The 20,562-nt window shown below is 41.3% G+C and overlaps 1 protein-coding gene across 1 annotated transcript; it reads right to left on the bottom strand.

The window, feature by feature from the left end:
• Positions 1-15,636: 15,636 nt before the first annotated feature.
• LOC148215344 (ribonuclease-like) lies at positions 15,637-17,911 on the bottom strand. The gene is made up of 2 exons (XM_088144167.1): positions 17,885-17,911; positions 15,637-15,969 (listed from the first exon to the last, which is right to left on the bottom strand). Exons 1-2 carry the CDS (start codon positions 17,909-17,911, stop codon positions 15,637-15,639), a joined length of 360 nt encoding a protein of 119 aa, XP_088000293.1.
• Between the last annotated feature and the right edge of the window lie 2,651 nt (positions 17,912-20,562).

Raw genomic sequence — 20,562 nt, 5'->3', positions numbered from 1 at the left:
TCTTGTTTTCCCCTCTTTCAATAGATTGTCTTAATTATTTCTATCTCATATTAATATCATCCTGTCCATTTTGGTTTCACAAATCCTCCCTCTTTCTCAGCTGGCATTCAACATCCTGTTGTGAATGGTGAATCTTTGGCTATTTGAAGGATGAGGAGATTTCTCTAATGCCAGCTGCCATATCTCTGCAACATCATTATTTAACATATTTATATTCTGCTTCCCATTGTGACAGATTTGAAGCAGATCTCTATCTTGCCCTGAAATGCTGCTCCATCTCAATCTACAGTCATTCAGAAAGTTATGATGGGAATTAAAAATGGAGGCTACCAGGGAACTGTCCAAAGATAGAAAGGATTTGGACTAAGATTTCTGGGCCAAATTCCAGAAGTCCAGTAGGTAATTTATTTACTTATTTTTTTGATTGGTTTGCATTGTTCATGTTGGAGATAAAAATATTAGTATTAGTATTAGTATTATTATTTCTGATTGCAAAGAATGAGGGCCTTTGTAATTTGCATTAGAGGATTGAGAAATCTCTCTGATTTAGTTTTGCCCTGTTTGTGAAGGAAGGGAACAAAATTGAAATGGAGGAAGCTTCAACGTCATCAAGCCCAATTTCTATTAGAATTCAGAGGACAAGGGGAGGGATGGTCAGCTTCCCTTTCTGAGTATTTGTTCTCTTCTTTTTCCCAAAGGAAAAGAAAAGAGGTATTTCCACATGGTTGCTGTTTGCAAACTTCCCACTTTTATCCTCCATCTTCACTATGGTTTTAGGAAGTGGTCTTTGGAAATGGTCAAGTAATGGTCACCTGGATATGCAGTGTTATGCTGTAGGCATGGAGATTCTACAACATGGTGTGGTCACCACAGAACTGCATGGTCATCTGATTATTTTCTGAGAAGATAACAAAGATGAAGGGGAGAAAAATAAGCTCTGCAACAGATAGTCCTCCCCACCTTCTCCACTCTCTTAGAATTCTTTGCAGAATTCTTTTATTCCCTGCAAAATGAAAAACATTTTTTTTTAAAAAAAAAGTTTTTTTCTTTCACAAGGAGTAGAGACCATTCCAAACTCCTGGGTTGTGATTCAACCTAGCATTTATATGTTGTAGGAGGCAGGCAGGCAGACAGGCAGGAAGGAATACCTATCAGGCTTCATTTATTTCAATTTAGATCAGATTCAGCAACTGATATACTCCAGGTATATTGAGGCTAAAATTTCAAGGCTTTACAGTTGGTACCTCCATGTGCAACATATAATATTTTGCAAGTATTTTGATTTTTTTTCTAAATTTATGTTTTAATTCACAGAATATTTTGTGGAATAAGCTAAAACATGAATGTACAACCTGATCACATTATGTCGTAACTGATTTGTACATCACTCTGAAACCCACATTCTCATCAAAAAAGCCTAGTAAGAACAAGCAATCAGGTCTTCTTTTTGGTGTTATACTCAGCTTAGTGGGGCTTTATGTTACCACTTTTGGAACACCAGTTCCAGCAAGACCAGTAGGAGTGGTTCTGTCTTACTTCTGTTTTGATCAGACATAATATGACTCATCCCACCCCATTCCTTTCTTAACTCCCTATTTGCTATCTAGTTTTATAATGCACCTTTCTTTCTACCTGATCTGATAAAAGATTGGCATTCAATAACTGGATCTCAATCTCTTCTTACTGAAGTTCAATAAGCAAAGTTGGGTAGTGTTGTGTCTGATATTGGGAATCCTGGAAGGAAGATACAGCAAAAATGTCTTCAGGGGTTGAAAGAAAGCAGACTACATTGAGAGACGGAAGGTCTAGTGTTACAAAAATGCAATTTATTTAGGAGCATGTAGAAATCTTGTGAAGCTCAGTGTGACTTTTTTCTCGGTAAGGAGGCTCTTTAGATGGCTTGTAAAGGTCTGAAAGACCATGATCATATTGTTTTCCTCCAAGTATTGCCTTTGAAATTCCTTCCTTAATGTTTGTTACCATATTTTTACCATTGTCAGAGGACTACATCTCCTCTGTGTCTCAAGAGGTAAATCTCTTCTCATTCCTTAAAATGAAGTAGCTTTTGCTTCAGAATGACTAGAAATAATTCTTTCATTATATTGGATTGGACTTTTTTAAGATGAAAGAGCAATATGACACCCTGCAATCAGCATGTATCCTGGATGAGGGATAATTACAGTTACATTATGACATTTAATGGTTTTAAATTTTAAGATTCTCTTTGTTTAATTTTGATTTTTTAACAACCTTCTTCCACCTAGAGTAGCAGGATGAAAACTGAAAAAAATAACATCAGAAGGATGCTTTAATTCAACAAAGTTTCCAACACCCCCTTGAACAAGTTCAAGAAGCCACGTGCTGCTTTCTAAAGGCCAGCAAAGCAGCCTCCTTGCTTCTCTGCACCTGCCTTGTTGCTCCCTCTGGCAAAGGTCTCTGCACATCCTCAGTGGGCATCCTCTTCTCATGCTTCCAGATGGCTAAAACACGTGCTGCAGGAAGATGCAATCCCATGAAAGCAAGCACATTTGTTCAGGCTTGATAAATAATAAATGGATGCTCCTCCATTTGGATAAGAGCTTGACACCCTGTCACAGCCTTCGGTTGCCAGGTTTGGATTCAACCACCAGGTGGATTTAATTCAGACCAACTGTGAGAGCCAAATTCCTTCCTAAAGTTTGGTTGAAGATTAAAATAAAATAGGGATAGACCAATGATTAAATATTCTTCCTTCTTAAAGGCATTGCTAGGATTTAGAAGATGTACTGAGTATCTGAAATCCAAGATCTGATCATGATCAAAAGGATTCTGTGAATTTATAATGTGCAGCAATCTAACTTTGAAGGTTACTGGTGTACTGTGCTTTGTACTCCCCTCTTTCTCTTCCTGTATATCTAAAATTCTGGATATACCAAGCTCCCTCAATTTGCTTTTTTTTTTTACCTTAAACTTTGCTAACCAGAGCTCTGAGAGACTTCTCCCTTGGATTAGTGGTTTCTTTTGCAGATGCTGATGGAGAACTCTGAAGCATCATTGGATATGAAATAACCAGGATGCCAGATACACCAAATAAATGGGCCGGGATCACAACAACATAGCATGGAACCAGATGTGCATAGAACAATGAAAAGAACCAGATTCAGAGAACTCCAAATGTTCCAAGCCTACTCAATTACTGTATTATTTATGGAACCCTCTATTTCCTCTGATCCCTTTTGTCAACAATCTGAAGTTCAGGGCCAGTATATGCACTAACTTACTGTAATGCCCTCTACACGAGGCTGCATTTTAAGACCATCTGGAACTTGGACGGGAAAAAAAATACCTCTGAACTCATATTTATAACTCCTATTTTCTACTCCCTGGAGAATTCCAGTATGCCAAATATCCTGAATGTCTCCACAAGTCAATCCAACTGATAACTAGGACCACCTTAAGCTTTGAAGCAATCATGGTATTTCTGTGAGACTGGCCTGAATCCTCACTTCAAACTGAAACATTGAGTCAGATCTGCAAGGCAATTCTGAGCTTAAAACCTAGGACTTTCAAAACCATTTAAAGAGACTCAGAGGGAATTCAGAGTATTAGTTAATTTTTTGATGTTTTCTGGTTTTGGAGAATCTCAAAAACATTGTTGTTCTTCCTGCTGTGAGGCTATCTGGTGGAGATGGCGTTTTTATATTGAGAGGAGTACTGGCCAATGAGTTTGATCACCTCTACAAAATCTGCCTAGCAGAGTTCTTGGGGAAGTATTCAAAGATGTCTATATATAATCATGATGACTAAATGATGAAGGAGTGTGTGTTCTGAGTCATAGTCTGTGGTGTGCTGCAGTGACCTCATACCAGCTTACAAGAGCCAATTGTTAAATTTTCTGGAATTTTGTGAACCGGTTGAGAGCAGACACCTAATAGACCAATCACTTGTTTGGCGCCTCATGATGTGGTAGTGACAATGGAGCCAAACAGAGCCAGTTTTTACACATTTATCAGCACACCACTGGTCATAATGTGACCTCTAGTATAGTCCTTGTTTGTCTGAAGTTCTTTACCTCTTTAAATTCACCCTTTCCTTCTTACTTTTTTTTTAACCCTTACACTTTTTTTTCCAAACTTGGCATCTTTAAGATATGTAAACTTGAACTCTCATGCTGGCTGGGGAATTCTGGGAGTCGAAGAACACACATATTAAAGTTGCCAAGTTTGAAAAACATTGGGTTACTCTAGTAGCTGGGGGTGTTGATCTCTGTCCAGTCTGTTCCTGTACAATCATACTTTACTGCACAAGTAACAGAACCATTAGCACCTGGGAGTGCTTATTGAGATAGACCTGCCATACTGAATAATCATTCAGAAAATGGAAGAAGACCCATTAGTAATGGTTTCTACTATCACAGAAATCTTTCTCAAAATCAGTTCATATGCCAGATTTTGTGCCACCTGAACAAAGAGAGAAAAAGTCCCATTCAGAAAGAATAAGTGATGGGGCCGCCATACTGGCAGACTATTCTTAGTTTCCCCTATAATTGTTGCAGAAATCCTGTATGATAATGTTCCTGAAAACCAACACAGGGACATGTAAGACACATAATTAAATGAAATTCGATTTTTTTGTTTCATTTGATCCCTATTTAGAAATAGTTGCATGTTTTATTGGAAAACTTTGAAATGCTTCAGATAATTAAAAATAAAAAATTGTTTTACTTGAAATTCTTCAGATTTGATGAGCATGGACTGACAAAGATGGCTTAGACATGGGATTAGGGACAGTGATTCAGGCAGTGTGAAGGCATAGCAAAGAATATTAACATTTGGCAGATGACAAAGGAAGAATCTCCTGCCTCCCAGGATGTTTACAGACATTGCACAATGTATAGCACATAGACCATCCAACATTCCAAGAGAGAATAATGACCAGCTATTACTATTAAGGAAATATAAATGGCATATCATTCTTTATGTTTATTAACTTGTCAGACATTTGATGATGTATTCTTTCAGTTTATTTCCCATGGTGCCTGATTGGATACTCCCTATATAAGCCACCATTGAAAACACTCAAGCAGAAGACTTTCAGCCTTCTGCCCGGAAGACATCTACTGTATCTTGCAACAGGTAAGAAGCTTTCCTTGTGTTCATGGGTGAAACGATCTCCATCCTCGCAGTGAAGGGACAAAAGGTGTAAGGTGGGGAAAGATGAGAAGAATAGTGCAAAGATTGTCCAGTGGAATTGCAGAAGGAGGACACTTGAATGTTAGGATATTAACTCAAAGAAAGAACAGGGCAACTAGTGGCATTTGTGATTTGGAGAAACACAACTCCAGAATCAGAACTGAACTGATTTGGAAAGAAAGGACACGGCTGAATTGGGCATACCTAAAGAGGAATCTATAAGACAGGAATCGATCATTATTTACAATAATAGATTCTACATTCACCTTCTACTTTGGGAGGTTGATTATGTCTTTAGCAGATGAAAATCATCCTAAACCTAACGTGAGATTGCAAAATGAATCTAGTGTGGTTAGGTTCTTAGCTCTGGGCATGGCTGGCAGATTTACTACATTTGGAAAATAAGTTTTTATGGCTTTTATCTGCAGGGTCATGACCATTTGTCATTTTCTCAGTGATGGTCTATGACCATAACAAAGATTTGATTTGACACTTAAAAATACAGCAAGGCTACTAGCAGTACCTGCCACTTGGAGAAACATAACTCCCCATAAGAATTGATCCCATTTGGGTAGAAAGCATTCCGTTGTGTTTTGAACACCTGAAGAGGTATCTATGGAGCACAAATCTTCCATTATTATGAGTCATGAAGGGAACTGTTACTCATTTCATTTTCTAAATTTTTTAAGGAAACTAAGAAAACTTGTTCCTAAAGGGTGTACTATAATATTCAACCACATGTTTCCCACTTTGTATTTGATGTATGGACCCATCATTTGTGGTCTTTACAATGTTCAATTTTAGCTTCCACATAAGGACTCAGAGCAACTAGAAGAGATTCAAGAAATAGCAACAGTGATATTGAGAGGATTAGAAAGGAAGTTCTATGGAGAGAGAGAGAGAGGTTGGTTAATAAGAGAAGCTTCAGAACGAACAAGATCAAACTCTTCAGTTACATGAGCAGGTTTCAAGGGAGGAGGGTCTTTATGATCCCAAAGAGGAAGATGTTAAATAATGGCATTAAGATATTTGAAAATGACCTTTAATTTAATGTTCAGAAATAATCCTACCACTATGCAATTTGATGATGGAAGGAATTGTCTTGGAACATAGCATGTCCTGTCTGACCTGGTTGAAGCAGACTTTAGAAAGAACAGATGAAGGGGGGAAAAAGACATGTTTAGAAAAGGAAACAAATTAACATAATCAAAGCATTATGGAAAAGTGTATGAACGTTCAAGCTGGATTGTCTATATTTTAAAACAGGGCAAAGAGAAAGGTGTTCAAATATTTCAGAGGCATTTTGATAGGACAATCATTTTTGAATATGAGTTTTAATCTGGGCCTACATGTCGCAGAAGGTTTAGTCCTAATTCTAATTCTGCTTTGTCTTCATCCCCATTAGGGAATATCTGCTATCCAGCATTTCTTCCACAACCAATTCTGTCAAATATACCACTCTGCCTAGGTATGTTTATCAAGATTTTGTGGTCATACCCGATTCAGCATGCTCACCCCCTTTCCTTTTTTATCACAATATTTGATTGTACTATAATTGATAACTCACATTATTATTTCCAGTAAGAAATAAACAACATAAAAGGATATCTGTTCTGTGGTATGATACAAAGATTCAGACAGAGTTCTAAAAAGTCACAAAACTCCGATTAATTGGAGAAAAAGATGACATGAAATGTTTCTGGAATTCATCCGGAAAGAAAAGGTGTCCCATCCCACCCACTCCGAGTCCTGGGAAAGCAGGTTGACCCTCTTCACTGTTTCATAGTTTCTTCTTTCCTATCTGTTCCGAGGGGCAACAAGGGAGAGAGAAGCTATGGCTGTGAAGGGATTCCACCTACTCTGGATGCTGTTTGCAGTCGCTTGGATAGTCTTGGAGACAGAAGGTCACAGTTTTGAAGTCTTCAAAAAGATGAGGGTAGATTATCCAAAGACGGATCCTCCACAAGGTGTCAACTACTGTGAATATATAATGAAGTCCAGAGGCCTCACCTACTTAAGAATTAATATATTTATCCATGTCTCAGAAAGTGATTTAAAAGACATTTGTCCTAAACAATATACTGGTCAATGGAAAACTGTCAGTCCAGTTCCCTTGACTTCATGTTACAAATTTGGTGGTAGATATTTTCCTGATGGTGACACTAGAAATATTACCATTTATTGTCAGGTTGGATTGCCCGTTGAATTAGAATTATTAATTGTTAAATAGAACCAGAAGTTCATTTGATCAAGGCCTTTCTCTTGTTGATGTTCTACAACAGAGAGAGAGGTAGACTGGGAATTCAGCTTTGCCTTAGACCCAACCTGATATTTTTCGGAGGGTCACATTTCCACTCCATTCTTTTGGGTTTCTTTCTATCTTCTTTCTTCCTGGCTGTCTTTCTCTTATGATTAACACAGTTTGAATCGCCATGTTTCTGGAGGGAGATCTGCTAGCTCTAATGGATAGAACAGACCAGGAATTGAACCCGACATGTAGGCTAAAGCTACTTTATTGAAATTAGCTATAATAAAAGAATCTTTCAAGTCTGATTATGCTGTACCTCCTTCATTCCTGTTCAGTATAGCCTGTGGAATGTGAACTTGTTTTTTATTATCTAGTTTATGTGGTGTGGTTGATCTTTTATTCCAGGGGTAATGGAAATAGGCTCCTGACTATAATACAATAAATCTTTCTTCAAGCATCCTATTTTTCTTAGTCTTTTTACAGACAAATCTTGGGCCTGATCATGCAGGGTTGGATAGCATGGGGGGAGGGTCGACCAAGAAATTTGATCTGGCTGCTACAGAATAAACAGTTACATTAACTTCTTCCTGAGATTGAATATTTCTATTGTCAGGTTGTTTTCCTTCCTGTGATGAACTTACCAATATTTCTTCCACTCTCAAATATTCTTACATCTCTCTAAAGATGGAGTTGGCAAATGTGGCTTAAACCCAAATTGGGCATCTCTTCCATGAGGACTTTCCTTCCTAAAAAACCATTTGGCTCTTGTTCTTAGGGCAAGTTGGGGAACCTCAGAAGATTGCTTCCAGATTTAAACTCTCCACAAACTTGTTTCATTGCTTTACTCAGAAATAGGACTAATAAGGAGAAGAATTAAACCTTTTTCTAATTCTAAAGTCTGATCTGATCCTTCCAGAACGTTTTTCTTCATGGAAAACTTTACAACAATGATTCAACAAGCCTTCTATTTCCCATCTCATCATACACTTGGATATGTCCTCCAAAGAAATCACTGGCCTGGCTTTAATGAAATTGGGGGGATTTGGCAAAGATGGCAGTACAATATAGTATTTGGAAGGCTCTTCAAAAAGTGGCCAGTAAATATACTTGCACTATGCAATTCACGAAACCAATAGTTGATCTAAGAGTACAGACAACATTTGATCAAAGGCTATTATTCTTGCTTCACTTGCCTTCTAGCCAGGAGAGCATTGAAGTTTCTGGGATCCAGGGTTATTCCTTTCAAAGAGATGATGCCAAATACTGGTTGCCCTTTGCAGAAAATCTGTCTTTATTTGAGAGAGGTTAGGGTGTGGTGTTTCTTCTTTTCTTTTGTTTTGTTTTTGGTGCCTTGGAGTCAGTATAGACTCCTGGTGAATACACAAACAGCTCCCTGCAGTTTTCTTGGCAGCATTTTCAGCAGAGGTTTGCCATTGCCTTCTTCTTTCTAGGGCTGAGACTGAGTGACTGGCCCAAGGTCACCCATCTGGCTTTGTCCCTAAAGCAAGACTAGAATTCATGGTCTCCCAGCTTCCAGTCCTACGTCTTGAACCACTACACCAAATGAGTTCTTGGAGTAATAATTTGAAAAAAACCTTAGTCATAGAAATACCTTCAGCCTTCTCCTTCTTGGAAGTGGAGGAACTTGTAGGAAGTGCTTGGCCACTGAAGCCAAAACCTTATTATTTTACTGTTTCCCCAATCTCTTGCTTTCACTGAAATGGTTAGCACTTTTTCTCTACTTTTAAATTATTTCCTGTGAAAAATGCCCTCGAAATTTTTTACTGATGAGGAAATATGAATTTTTAAAAGAGATAGACAAGCAAGAAAAGACGTCCAACTGATTTCCATTATGCATTTATAGCTGGGACTAAAACTCACTGTTTCTAGCCTGGTGCCTTAGCCACTACACCAAATTGGCTCTCAAGGTTAGGGATGGGGAACTGTTATTCAAAGATCCAGTCACTGACATTCCCAGTTTATCTTGGGTTAGCAATTGACCACAACTGGGATCTGCAACTCAGTTCTTAAGCAAAGCGGTCGCTAAATAAAACCACAACTGTGCTCATGATCTTATTTCAGCTTTCCTTTGCTTTACAGACCTGTGAAGGTCATAAATGTGAGGACTAGTTGCATAGTCTTTTTCATCACTGTTGTAACTGTGAAGGGTCACTAAATGAGTTGCTAAACAAGGAGTATCTGTACAGCACCAACAAAGTTCATCACCTCTGCAAAAGTTACCTCATGCATCCTTTTCCAATTGCTAACCCAAGTTGAACAGTCAGGATTCTGAGCCTCATTCCATTTCTCTGGCCTCACTTCAGGACATTTTTACTTTCAAGTCTCCCCCACACCAACAACTCTTTCTCTTCCACTAAGTTTCCTTCCCAGTCATAAGAAGATCTGCTTCTTAACTGATGTAATAGAGATTGATCATTCAGAATGGACACAGAGAGTTCTCCTCTTATGGCTACAGTCCTGTGAAAAAGAAAGCACACCCTCTTTGAGTTCTATGGTTTTACGTATCAGGACTTAATAAAAATCATCTGGTCCTTAGCAGTTCTCAAAAGTAGGTAAATACAGCCTCAGATGAACAACAACACATGACATATTACACTATGTCATCATTTATTTTACAAAAAGAAAGCCAATTTCCAAAGAGCTGATTGACTCTTTTGGAGCATTGCCAAATTCTGAGCAAGATAAAATACTGTTGGAAACATGTATTGCAATGGAAACTTTGATTGATCTACTGGCCACAGCTTCAAGGAGGGGCTGCAATAATTATAACAATCAACAGATACTGTTGTCACATTGTAATCCAGAGCTTGTGGGCGGGGGAGGGGGAACAGAAGGAAAATGAGATGCCAGGCTTAAAGTTGAAGAGCGGTCAACTTTGTAGCAGATCAAGGACCAACATCTTCAATGACCCCAACCCAACTCTTATAAGTTATAAGTTTGGGCATGTGCACCTAAGTATGCGGTGCTCCAAGATCACCGCAGACGGAGACTGCAGCCATGAAATTAAAAGACACTTGCTCCTTGGGAGGAAAGCTATGGCAAACCTAGATAGCATATTAAAAAGCAGAGATGTCACCTTGCCGACAAAGATCCGCATAGTCAAAGCTATGGTTTTTCCAGTAGTAATGTATGGCTGTGAGAGCTGGACCATAAAGAAGGCTGAGTGCCGAAGAATTGATGCCTTTGAACTGTGGTGCTGGAGAAGACTCTTGAGAGTCCCCTGGACTGCTAGGAGGTCAAACCAGTCAATCTTAAAGGAAATCAACCCTGATTGCTCATTGGAAGGATCGATAATGAAGCTCAAGCTCAGATACTTTGGTCACCTAATGCGAAGAGAGGAGTCTTTGGAGAAGACCCTGATGCTGGGAAAGATTGAAGGCAAAAGGAGAAGAGGACGGCAGAGGATGAGATGGTTAGATAGCATCACTGAAGCAATGAGCATGAAACTGAGCAAACTCAGGGAGGCAGTGAAGGACAGGAAGGCCTGGCGCAATATGGTTCATGGGGTCACGAAGAGTCGGACACGACTTAACGACTGAACAACAACAACAACACATAAGTATGTGTACCTATGTATCTACAGAATAATATAAAAAATATAATTTTGACAGCCTGCCTGTACTAAGGCTACAACTCCATCTGAAACATTATAGGCTCTAGCAAGGTTACAAGAACACATTTCCAACTCTCTGGATGCTCAACTTGCTGTGAATAGTTCAGCAGACTTTCTTCCCTGGAAAACCCAATTAAACACTGGGGGTGTTGGAGGGTGGGTCAGAATAGGAACTGATATAGACACATACATGGAACCAGTAGTTAAACAAATGATTTTATTCTGAACACTATGATACCTATACTAATGAAGTAGTGTGATCTAATAATATACACAAGTGAATGTATTATTTAAAAAACCACTGTGTGTACCTATGTATCTACAGAATAATATAAAAAATATAATATAAAAAATCAAGTCTTCACCAACTTAATTCCCCCCCCCCCCTTATGTCTCCTTCCCTCACTTTCTGGTTGTAATTTATCATGGTTTCTTCTTGCCCTCCTTACGTCAGTTACTGATTTTGGAATGTCTCAGAGTTTTTTCTCTACTGTCTTGATGCCAAACAAAGCCTTTAACTTACAAAGTTCCATTCCCAGCATCTGGAATTTCATATCCACAACACACTCCATCCTCCTCATCTTTTCAGACTCTCATAAGCTGCTCCAGGATTTTCCTCCCGGTCTTCCTCCACATCCCAGGGCTGGAATCTCCAGACTTGGCAGGCTGGATCATTTCTCCCCTCCATATTAACCAGGGCTAATAAGGGAAAAGGCGTCCTCAGGGCCGAGTCGCCCCTTCCTCTGAGTTACTTCAGTTCTGAGGTAACCATACCTGTGGGTGAACAGCACTTGGCAAAGTAAGTCTCCTTGCTGCCACTTCCCTTCTCTGTAAACTGGTTTCCCCCTTCCCCACCAGCCCTCTGGGGAACCCGGAGAGGATTGAAGGGCCTGGCCTGTATTTATCCAGACCCCACCCTGGGCCTGGCTAAATACAGAAGGATGTGATGGACTGGAATGGAGGAAGGGGGGGGGGTGAAAACGGTGCTCTCGTCTCCAGAGCAACGCTCTGGAGATAAGCGGAGAAAGCTGGCGCATCCCTAAACATTCCAGAAGATAGTAGAGAGTTGTGACTGGGAACTACTGGTCAGTCTGAAAAGATTCTGTAAATAAGCGCTAGCTAATAAACCTTGCTGACTGAACCTACACGGTCTCCAGGAGTTCCTTGGGCTAGGCCTGACAAAGGGAAACCGAACCACAATTTGGGGAGTCTGTAGCTCAGCCAAGCTGAGGCAGGTGCTAGAAGGCTACCAGTTCACTCCAGGATTGAAACAAAAATTAACTTTATTAAAGGACCAAAAGAAGATCAGTTTCTACTCACACAACACCCAGCTTAAACACACACAAAAAACCCTAACCCAGTTCTAAATAGAGCTAAACTACTCAGTTTCTAACCTTGCCTGAGGTAATCCCTCCTCCCGGTCTCCAGCCAACTCCCTCACGAAAGGCGCCCCAAACTCTTCCCGCCAAAACCTGAGACAACCACCTTCTTCTCTTCTATTGGCTGTCAGGGGTCAGGTGACTCCCTCTGGGTACTTCTCCACTCCCTCAGTCTGCCCTGTGGCACAGTTGGCTTAGCCTTCCCTGAAGGTGACGCAGGAGCACAGCTGCCTCCGTGAGCTTCTTTGGGCCCACCTTCTGTACTTCCACCATGACAGAGTTGGGGATAGTAGACACATACCGCTCCAGAAGGAAAAGCTCAATTATTTCCTCCCTAGTCACTGCCACTGCTGGCTGACATCAGTACTGTGCTGCTCAAACTAAGCTCTGGGGGAACCCCAGTTCACTTTCTGTATTCCCCCTCCGCAGTGAGCGAAACCTCCTTCTGGGTTCTTCTCCTGGGAGACCAGTTTCTTCAAGTACCTGTTTTTTAAATTGTTGGTAGTCCTCCTTTTCCTCAGTGCAGAGGTCAGCCATATGTGAGCCACGTAGTGTGCCTCTGGGATGGTGGAAGCTCAACAGGTATCTTCAAAGTTAGTTAGAAATGCCTTAGCATCATCTCCTTCATGGTACTTTGGGAATTTCTACTTCTGTTCCCCTGCTTTGGTTGCTCTTGCAGATGACCTGTGGCAGAGCCAGGATGATGGTGAAGCATCCACCCTTTTGTTCCTTGATCTCTTGAGGGATTTTGATTCCAATGATCTCAGAACCCTTTTGAGCGGGCTCTGTGGGTTGGGGATTGGAGGCCCTGTTTTCTGATGGTTCTCTTCATTTTCTGGGGACAGTCCAAGTCATGGTTGGTTAGGAGGGAGAGATTACTCCTAGGCCCATTTGTGGAATGCTGCAGAGTTCTATATTATCTCCTCTCCTTTTCAAAATCTACATGAAACCACTGGTTATATGCCAGTTTGCAATTCAGAATCATCATTACTCTGGTGATCCCCAGTTGTATTTTTGGAGCTCAGGCAAGCCAGGTGAGCCTGTCAAAGTTCTGTCCCAATGCCTGAAGGCTGTGAAGGTTTGGATGGGAGGAGCTGCCTCTGATTTAATCCTAACACCTGTGGATATTCCATTTTTGACCTTAGATGGGGTGTCAGTGCCCCATTCAAGGGTGGTGCGGAACTTGGGGGGTTATCCTGGACTCACAGCTCCTACTGAATGAGCAGGTAGCAGCTGTGAGCCAGAAGGCTTTTACCCAGCTTCACCTGATGCAGCTGTTGCGCCCTGTCCTAGATCAGGGGTCCTTCAGATAGCCACTCATGCCTTAGTCACCTCATGGCTTGACTACTGTAATGATCTCAACAAGTAGCAGCCGTTGAAGGCCACCTGGAAGCTTCGGCTAGTCCAGAATGAAGCAGCACAGGCAATAAGGGCATTCCTCAGTATGCCCATGTAACACTTCTGCTTTGTGAACTGCACTGGTTTCCTATCTTCTTTTGGGTGAAAATCAAGGGCTGGTTGCTACCTATAAAGCCCTACATGACATAGGGCCTGGTTATTTGAGGAACTGCCCGTCTACCATAGTATCTGCCCAGCCAATTTGAACTGGCAGGGTTGGCGCACTTTCCATTAATTAAACAGGTTCCATTAATTAAACAATGCCATCTTTCAGGACCCTGGAAGTGTGCCTTCTCTGCAGCAGCACCTAACCTCCAGAATGAGGTTCCCCCCAAGATTTAAACAGCCCCCACCCTATTAGTATTTTGAAGGGCCCTGAAAACATGGCTTTTCCCCCAGGCCTTTGGTGAGGATGATTGATGCCCCATTCTCCCTGTCCCTTGTTCCATCTGGGTTTGTATTCTTTGCCATCTTGTTTATTTTGTGTTTTCTATTGTTATTTGTTTTTAATGTTTTTAACAATTTGTAAACTGCTCAGATTTGCTGGGAGTTGGGCAGCATAGACATTTTTCATCATTATTATTATCTTTATCATTATCTTGCATCATACTGGGAGTCACAATAGATCAGAGACTGGTAAGCAAGTTCCCAAGAGCTCCACTTCCTGAATCTTTAGTGGATGAGGGCCAGACTTGCCCTGAGGGCACGACAAGAAAATAGGTGGGGATCTTTTCCCCCAATGCATTAAATAACCAAAAATGTGCCCAAGGAACTTCACTTTGATCATTAAAGAAAAACTCTGTGCAAATGTTAAAAGGAACAAACAGCATCTTCTCCATCTTTTCCATCTCGAGTATGGATTATTTCCCCAAATGGTGAAAAGAACTACCGAATGGCAAGAGACAGAGGTATTTGAACAAATCTGACATTAAACCTGAACATTCCACAATATCTAGCTTGTTCTGGGAAAATGCAGTCCAGGGGCTGACTCAGGGAAGGTTTTGTTCTACTTTCGAAAGTCAAGGGATGGCTAGTGAAGAAGAGGTGAAAAGGTGGGGATCGGGGAAGCAGTGCTCTGGGAACAGGCCCTTCACCCCATTTTTGAGACTCTGCCTGATCACAAAAAAACGTCTTCTGAGCCAGACAGTGATCTTCTCCAATTCCTGGTGGATAGTTTTCCGAAACTCAGTGACAAGACGTAAAAACCTTCACCCTCACATCCATTATGACCTAGGCCTAATACTTATGGCTATTGCCCATAAATTGTGTGATGGGCTATACAGGCTGGGGATGATGGGGTTGACAGTCCCAGCCTACAGTAGGTTGAGATTGGCCAACCTGGAGCTTAAGCTCAATCAGTGAATAGGGCAGATCCATTGTTACTATGATAGATACAGAGGTTGCCATGCTGCACAAAGGACACAGGGAGGCAGTCAAATACAAGGAAATGATGACAGAAGCACATGGATGTTGCAACTTTATTTGCATGGACACATGTGGAATTTAAAGACACTGCCAAGGCTATTGTGGCTGATCTTTGGAAGTCTGATGAAACCACCAAGCTGGACTTGGTGGGAAAGGGAAATCAGATAAAACCAAAAGGCTATAGCCTGAACTGGAGAAAACTGCTTATGCTAAGCCATGCAGCCAGCTCAGTGAGTGTGTGTGGATGTGGGAGAGCAGAACAAGTGAGGGAAGGTTGCCAAAGCAATGTAGAATAGGATCTTTGGTTCTGCTACACATCTTTTCTTCTTTCAAGCATGGGTAATGTAGTGGACCGGAAGGCCTGCGTTCGTTACTTTTGATTCAGATGGTGATTGGAAACAGGCTTTTGCTGGTCTGATTGCCATCCAGTTTCCTTCCCCTGGATGTGCAGATGGCAGTCAGCCGTTCTCTGCTGGCATGGATGAAGGAGTTGCTCTGTTGACATTTCAAGCCCTTGCGGCGCATCATCCTGTTGCAGTAGTTGTGGTCATTCTGGAGATCGGTTTTGGGGTTGTCCACATGCCTTTTCAGGAAGTCTTCATAGGATGAGGCTTCACTGCAGGGGAAGAAGGAAGTCGCTGGGAGGAAAAGCAGCAGAAGGAGGGCCCAAAAGCAGTAGCCATTAAGAGCCATGATTTGCTCCTGAGTCAATAGCTGCAAAATAAGAAATAAGAGAAGGCCAGATTTAACTAATAGGCCAGATTCCCCTGTTCTGACAGGCGCACATGGGTCTCTCCCTGTTTTTTATTTATTTGGTAGGTGCCTATCCTGCCTCTCTTGAGTTTTTAGCTGTCAATTAGCTTTATGTCCAACTTTTCATTCAGGAGCTAAAGGAGGCATAAGCAGCCTCTTTCCTCCTGTTTTCCCCCATAACAATCTTGTGAGGTGGTCTGGGCCAAGAGAAAGAGTCCATAAATCATCCAGTGAACTTATGTGGCTAGAACTGGGTCTTCCTGGTACCAATCCAACATTTTAACAACCAGTGCAGCACACTGGCTTTTATAATGTTAATTCATTAAAACAATGTCTTCAAAAGCTAGAGAAGTCTTCCTAAGACAGACATCCTCTAGATGTGTTGGACTGTAATTCCCATCATCCCAATTGTTCCAGGATGATAGATGTTGTAGTCCAGCACATGTACAGGACTCTAGGTTGGGGAAAGCTGGCCTAGATGTGGAACTCAGATGCCCTGTTTTCTGCACCATTTAAATCAATTCAGAACACATGGATTCTTCCATGGCATTTGGCCTCTGTACACCACCACATTGAAGTTGAAAGGAAACACAACCAGATGGGAGCGAAGTCAGGACTTTCAGCTGTAATTCAAGGGGTTTGACAAATTGGAGCACTAACCATTCAGGAAGTACAGCCAGTAGCATACACACACACCCATCGTTGGTGGCTCATAATGGAACAAACCAACATCATTACAAACATAAGAATCACCTTTAATATCTGGATGAAAATCCTTTGCAGTCAATGACTGCCTGATGTCTGGAACCCATGGACATGACCAAATGCTGAGTTTCCTTCTTCAAGATGCTTTGCCAGGCCTTTACTGCAGCTGCTGCTTGTTTGTGGGTCTTTCTGCCTTTTGTTTTCAGTAAGTGAAAAGCATGCTGTATTGGGTTATCAGATGACTGACTTGGGCACTGAAGAACATCCCACTTCTTTGCCTTGAGAAACTCTTGGGTAGCTTTTGCTGTATGTTTTGGGTCATTCTCCATCTGCAATATGAAGTGGTGTCCTATCAGTTTGGCAGCATTTGGCTGAATCTGAGCAAAAGATATAGCCCTATACACTTCAGAATGCATCCTGCTGCTTTTATCAGCAGTCAGGTCATCAATAAACACCAGTGGCCAGGTTCCATTGGCAGCCATACATGCCCATGCCATAACACTGCCTCCACCATGTTTGACAGATGATGTGATATGCTTTGGATCATGAGCTGTTCCTTTCCTTCTCCATACTTTTCTCTTCCCAACATTCTGGTGCAAGTGAATCTTGGTTTCATCAGTCCAAAGAATCTTCTTCCAGAACTGGGCAGGCTTTTTTAGGTGTTTGCTGGCCAAGTCTAATCTAGCCTTTCTGTTCTTGACCATTACCTTGTACCTTGTTGTGAAGCCTCTGTATACATTCATAAAGCCGTCTCTTGACTGTAGATGTTGACAATGACATACCTACCTTCTCAAGAGTGTTCTTGACTTGGCTACATGTTGTGAAAGAGTTCCTCTTCACCATGACCAGAATTTTATGGTCATCCACTTGAGTTGTCTTCTGTGGTCTTCCAGGCCTTTTGCTGTTGCTGAGCTTGCCAGTAAATTCCTTCTTTTTCAGGATATTCCAAACTGTTGTATTGACCACTCCCAATGTTTTTGCTATCTCTCTGATAGGTTTATTTTCTTTTCTCAGCCTAATGATGGCATCCTTCACTCTCACGGACACCTCTTTGGACCTCATGTTGAGAGTGCCAGTGAACAGCTACCAAATGCAAATGTAACACTCAGAACCACCTCCAGGCCTTTTATCTGCTTGATTGGTCATGGGGTACCTAGGAAACAGGCCACACCTGGCCATGCAACTTCTTCTCAGCCATCGTTCCATTACTTATGAGCCACCAACAATGTGTGTGTGTGTGTATGCCACTGGCTGAACTTCCTGAATGGTTAGTGCCCCACTTTTGTCAAACCCCTTGAATTACAGCTGAAAGTCCTGACTTTGCTCCCATCTGGGATTGTTTCCTTTCAACTTCAGTGTGGTGGTGTACAGAGGCCAAATGCCAAAAGTTATCCATGTTCCAAAATTTCTGGTCCTGACTGTATATAAAGTATCTGTATATGTTTATTGTGTTAAATGGTAGGCTGACAGTTACACATTGGCCCTAGTCTGTGGGTTGCCCATTTTTCTGTTAAGGCAACTCCATTTCTTTCTGGTAGTAATAAATTAATCCTATCACTAATCCATATTGAAAATTCAATTTAGAATTTTAGAAACAGGAAGCAACCTTTGCCCCCTGATTTTCTCCTACCCTTGACTACTACATTTTAAATATAGAAATAAAGAAGATCAGTCCAAGGCATGGGAGGACAGAAGGCTTCATACAATTGGTGAATTGTTTATTGATGGAAACGATTTGTGTTGAATGTATTTTGTGGAAGAAATTACCACAGGTTGTAGCTTGGTTTCAAATGAGAAAAAATGCAATCTTCTTTCACTCAGGAGATCTTCCACCCATTATGGAAGAACACTGAGTCACACTTTTGTTTCTGTCTCTTAGCAAAGAAAAGCTTTTGTGAGAGAGCAAAGTGCTAGTGGGGAGAAAAAACACAGGGATTCCCTAAAGTGATACAATCTCCTAAATTCAGACATTCAGTGCACCAAATATAGCAGTCCTTATTGCACTGGAGCCAAAAGAATTTATTCAGCAAAGAATAAATATTGCTTCCATATCTTGTGTTGCTATTAATCTGTTCCTCGATGATTAATTCAGAATTTGCAGGACAGATACCAAAGAAGAATATGAAGTCAGACAACCGAACAGTAATACATCTTGAAAAGGGTTTATTAAGACCTCATCCCTGAACATACTGACAGCATCAGAAGGATATGACCCCAAACAGCTGGGTGAGCCCAAACAGCGGGAAGTTTTTGTTCTGGAACTCAAACCATGAGGAAGCTGAGAAAAAAGAGGAAAATCATGTAGCCCTTTTTCCCCACTCCCCCGCCCTTTGGCATCCTCGCCTGGGTTCTGGGATCACTAGCAAGGGGAGAGTCCTGTTTGTATTAAACTGACTGGAGAGGAAGGGATGACACAAGAGTAAGCAGGCACCCAATGGGGAATACCCATTGAAAGGAATGTCTTAGCAAGGCTAAAGAAAGCCTTGAGAGAGAAACCGATTCAGGTCTTGCCAATTTCAGACAGCTGGGCAACCCAGGTGCTAATTAACTAATTAAGGTCACAGAGCTGAGTTTGTTAAACTGCATTTGGGGAAGGAAAGCAGTTTAGGAAGAGATCAGTTGTTTAAGCAATCTCTCCCCTCTGCAAGAGGGGGGAGATAGGAAAAAAATACAATACAAAAATATGGCCAGGGAGTCAGGCACAGGATATCTCAGTTTCTCTTTTATCAGTACATAACTGATTCCCACCACCTTGGTTTAGCGGGAAAAATGCAGACAGCTTGTGAATGGTTGTTGGTTAAACAAAATCTGTCTGGGCTCCTTCCCCATGATTTCTGGAACGGCTTCCTTGTTTCTGCAATGTTTGTTTTGGATCATATCTATGTTTGTCTTCAGCCACCTGCAGTGAGTTAATCAGTCCCCTCTCAAAAGGACCAACCAATATTTTTCTGACCATGATAGAGTATGGCTTGCAGATGTCAACTGGTACTCTGTTTTCAATACTGAATGTTTCAGGTTTGGTTTCTCTATATTTGAAATATTGTGTCTGTATTTTATTCTTCTGGGACCATCAATACATAAAAAGACACAGTGGTTTGGAGCATGTGAGCTGACACAATCCTATTTGGGAAAAGTTTCACATTGTGATCAGTGAACACCTGGATGGAGCAATTCCAAAAGTCCTTGGAAAAGGTTCTCATTTTTAAAAGCATTGATGGTATTCTTGATGAAAAACAACTGAATCCATTTTCTACTGATTCTATTCGGAAGCTGATTAATATCAACAAGTCAATGGCAGGAAGTTAGACAGACAGACAGACAGTGAGAGTCCTAGCTCCATTCATGCAATTCTTTTTTTCTTTCTGGGGGGGAAGGGATGTCAAGGGACAGTTTCAGTCCCATGATCTACACACACTGAGATGAACTAAGGGAACCATCTGCCATTACTGGCAGGGAGAAGAATTCATTGATTAATCAGACTAGATTCCATGACAATCAGCAATAGTTTGTCTTGACTGGCAAACATCCCAATCTTCTCCACCACTGAACCCAATGGGAAGTACTTTTATTGACATCAAAATAACCACAAACAGAGAAATCAGATATTAACCATAATGCAGGGTGTGATAAATGCGCTCCCAGGTTCGCTCACTCACAGCCTGTTGAGGCACACACATCTTGTAAGCCCCCCTTGTTTTCTACCTGGGTTTTGCAGATAGGTGTGGCTAGAGCAGACAAGACACACAGCCCTGGTCAACAGCTGGGAAATAATGAGGGACACACCCAAATCACTTTCAAACAAACATTAAGGCACAACAGGTTCTTTGAAATACACAGAGACCAGTGAAT

The sequence above is a fragment of the Python bivittatus genome, unplaced genomic scaffold (genome assembly GCF_059951505.1).
Source record: "Python bivittatus isolate LINGU-HERP-01145 unplaced genomic scaffold, Pbiv_v1 ctg000430_np1212, whole genome shotgun sequence".
In the NCBI taxonomy this organism is placed as follows: Eukaryota; Metazoa; Chordata; class Lepidosauria; order Squamata; family Pythonidae; genus Python; species Python bivittatus.
This window is presented reverse-complemented; position numbering and strand designations above follow the sequence as displayed.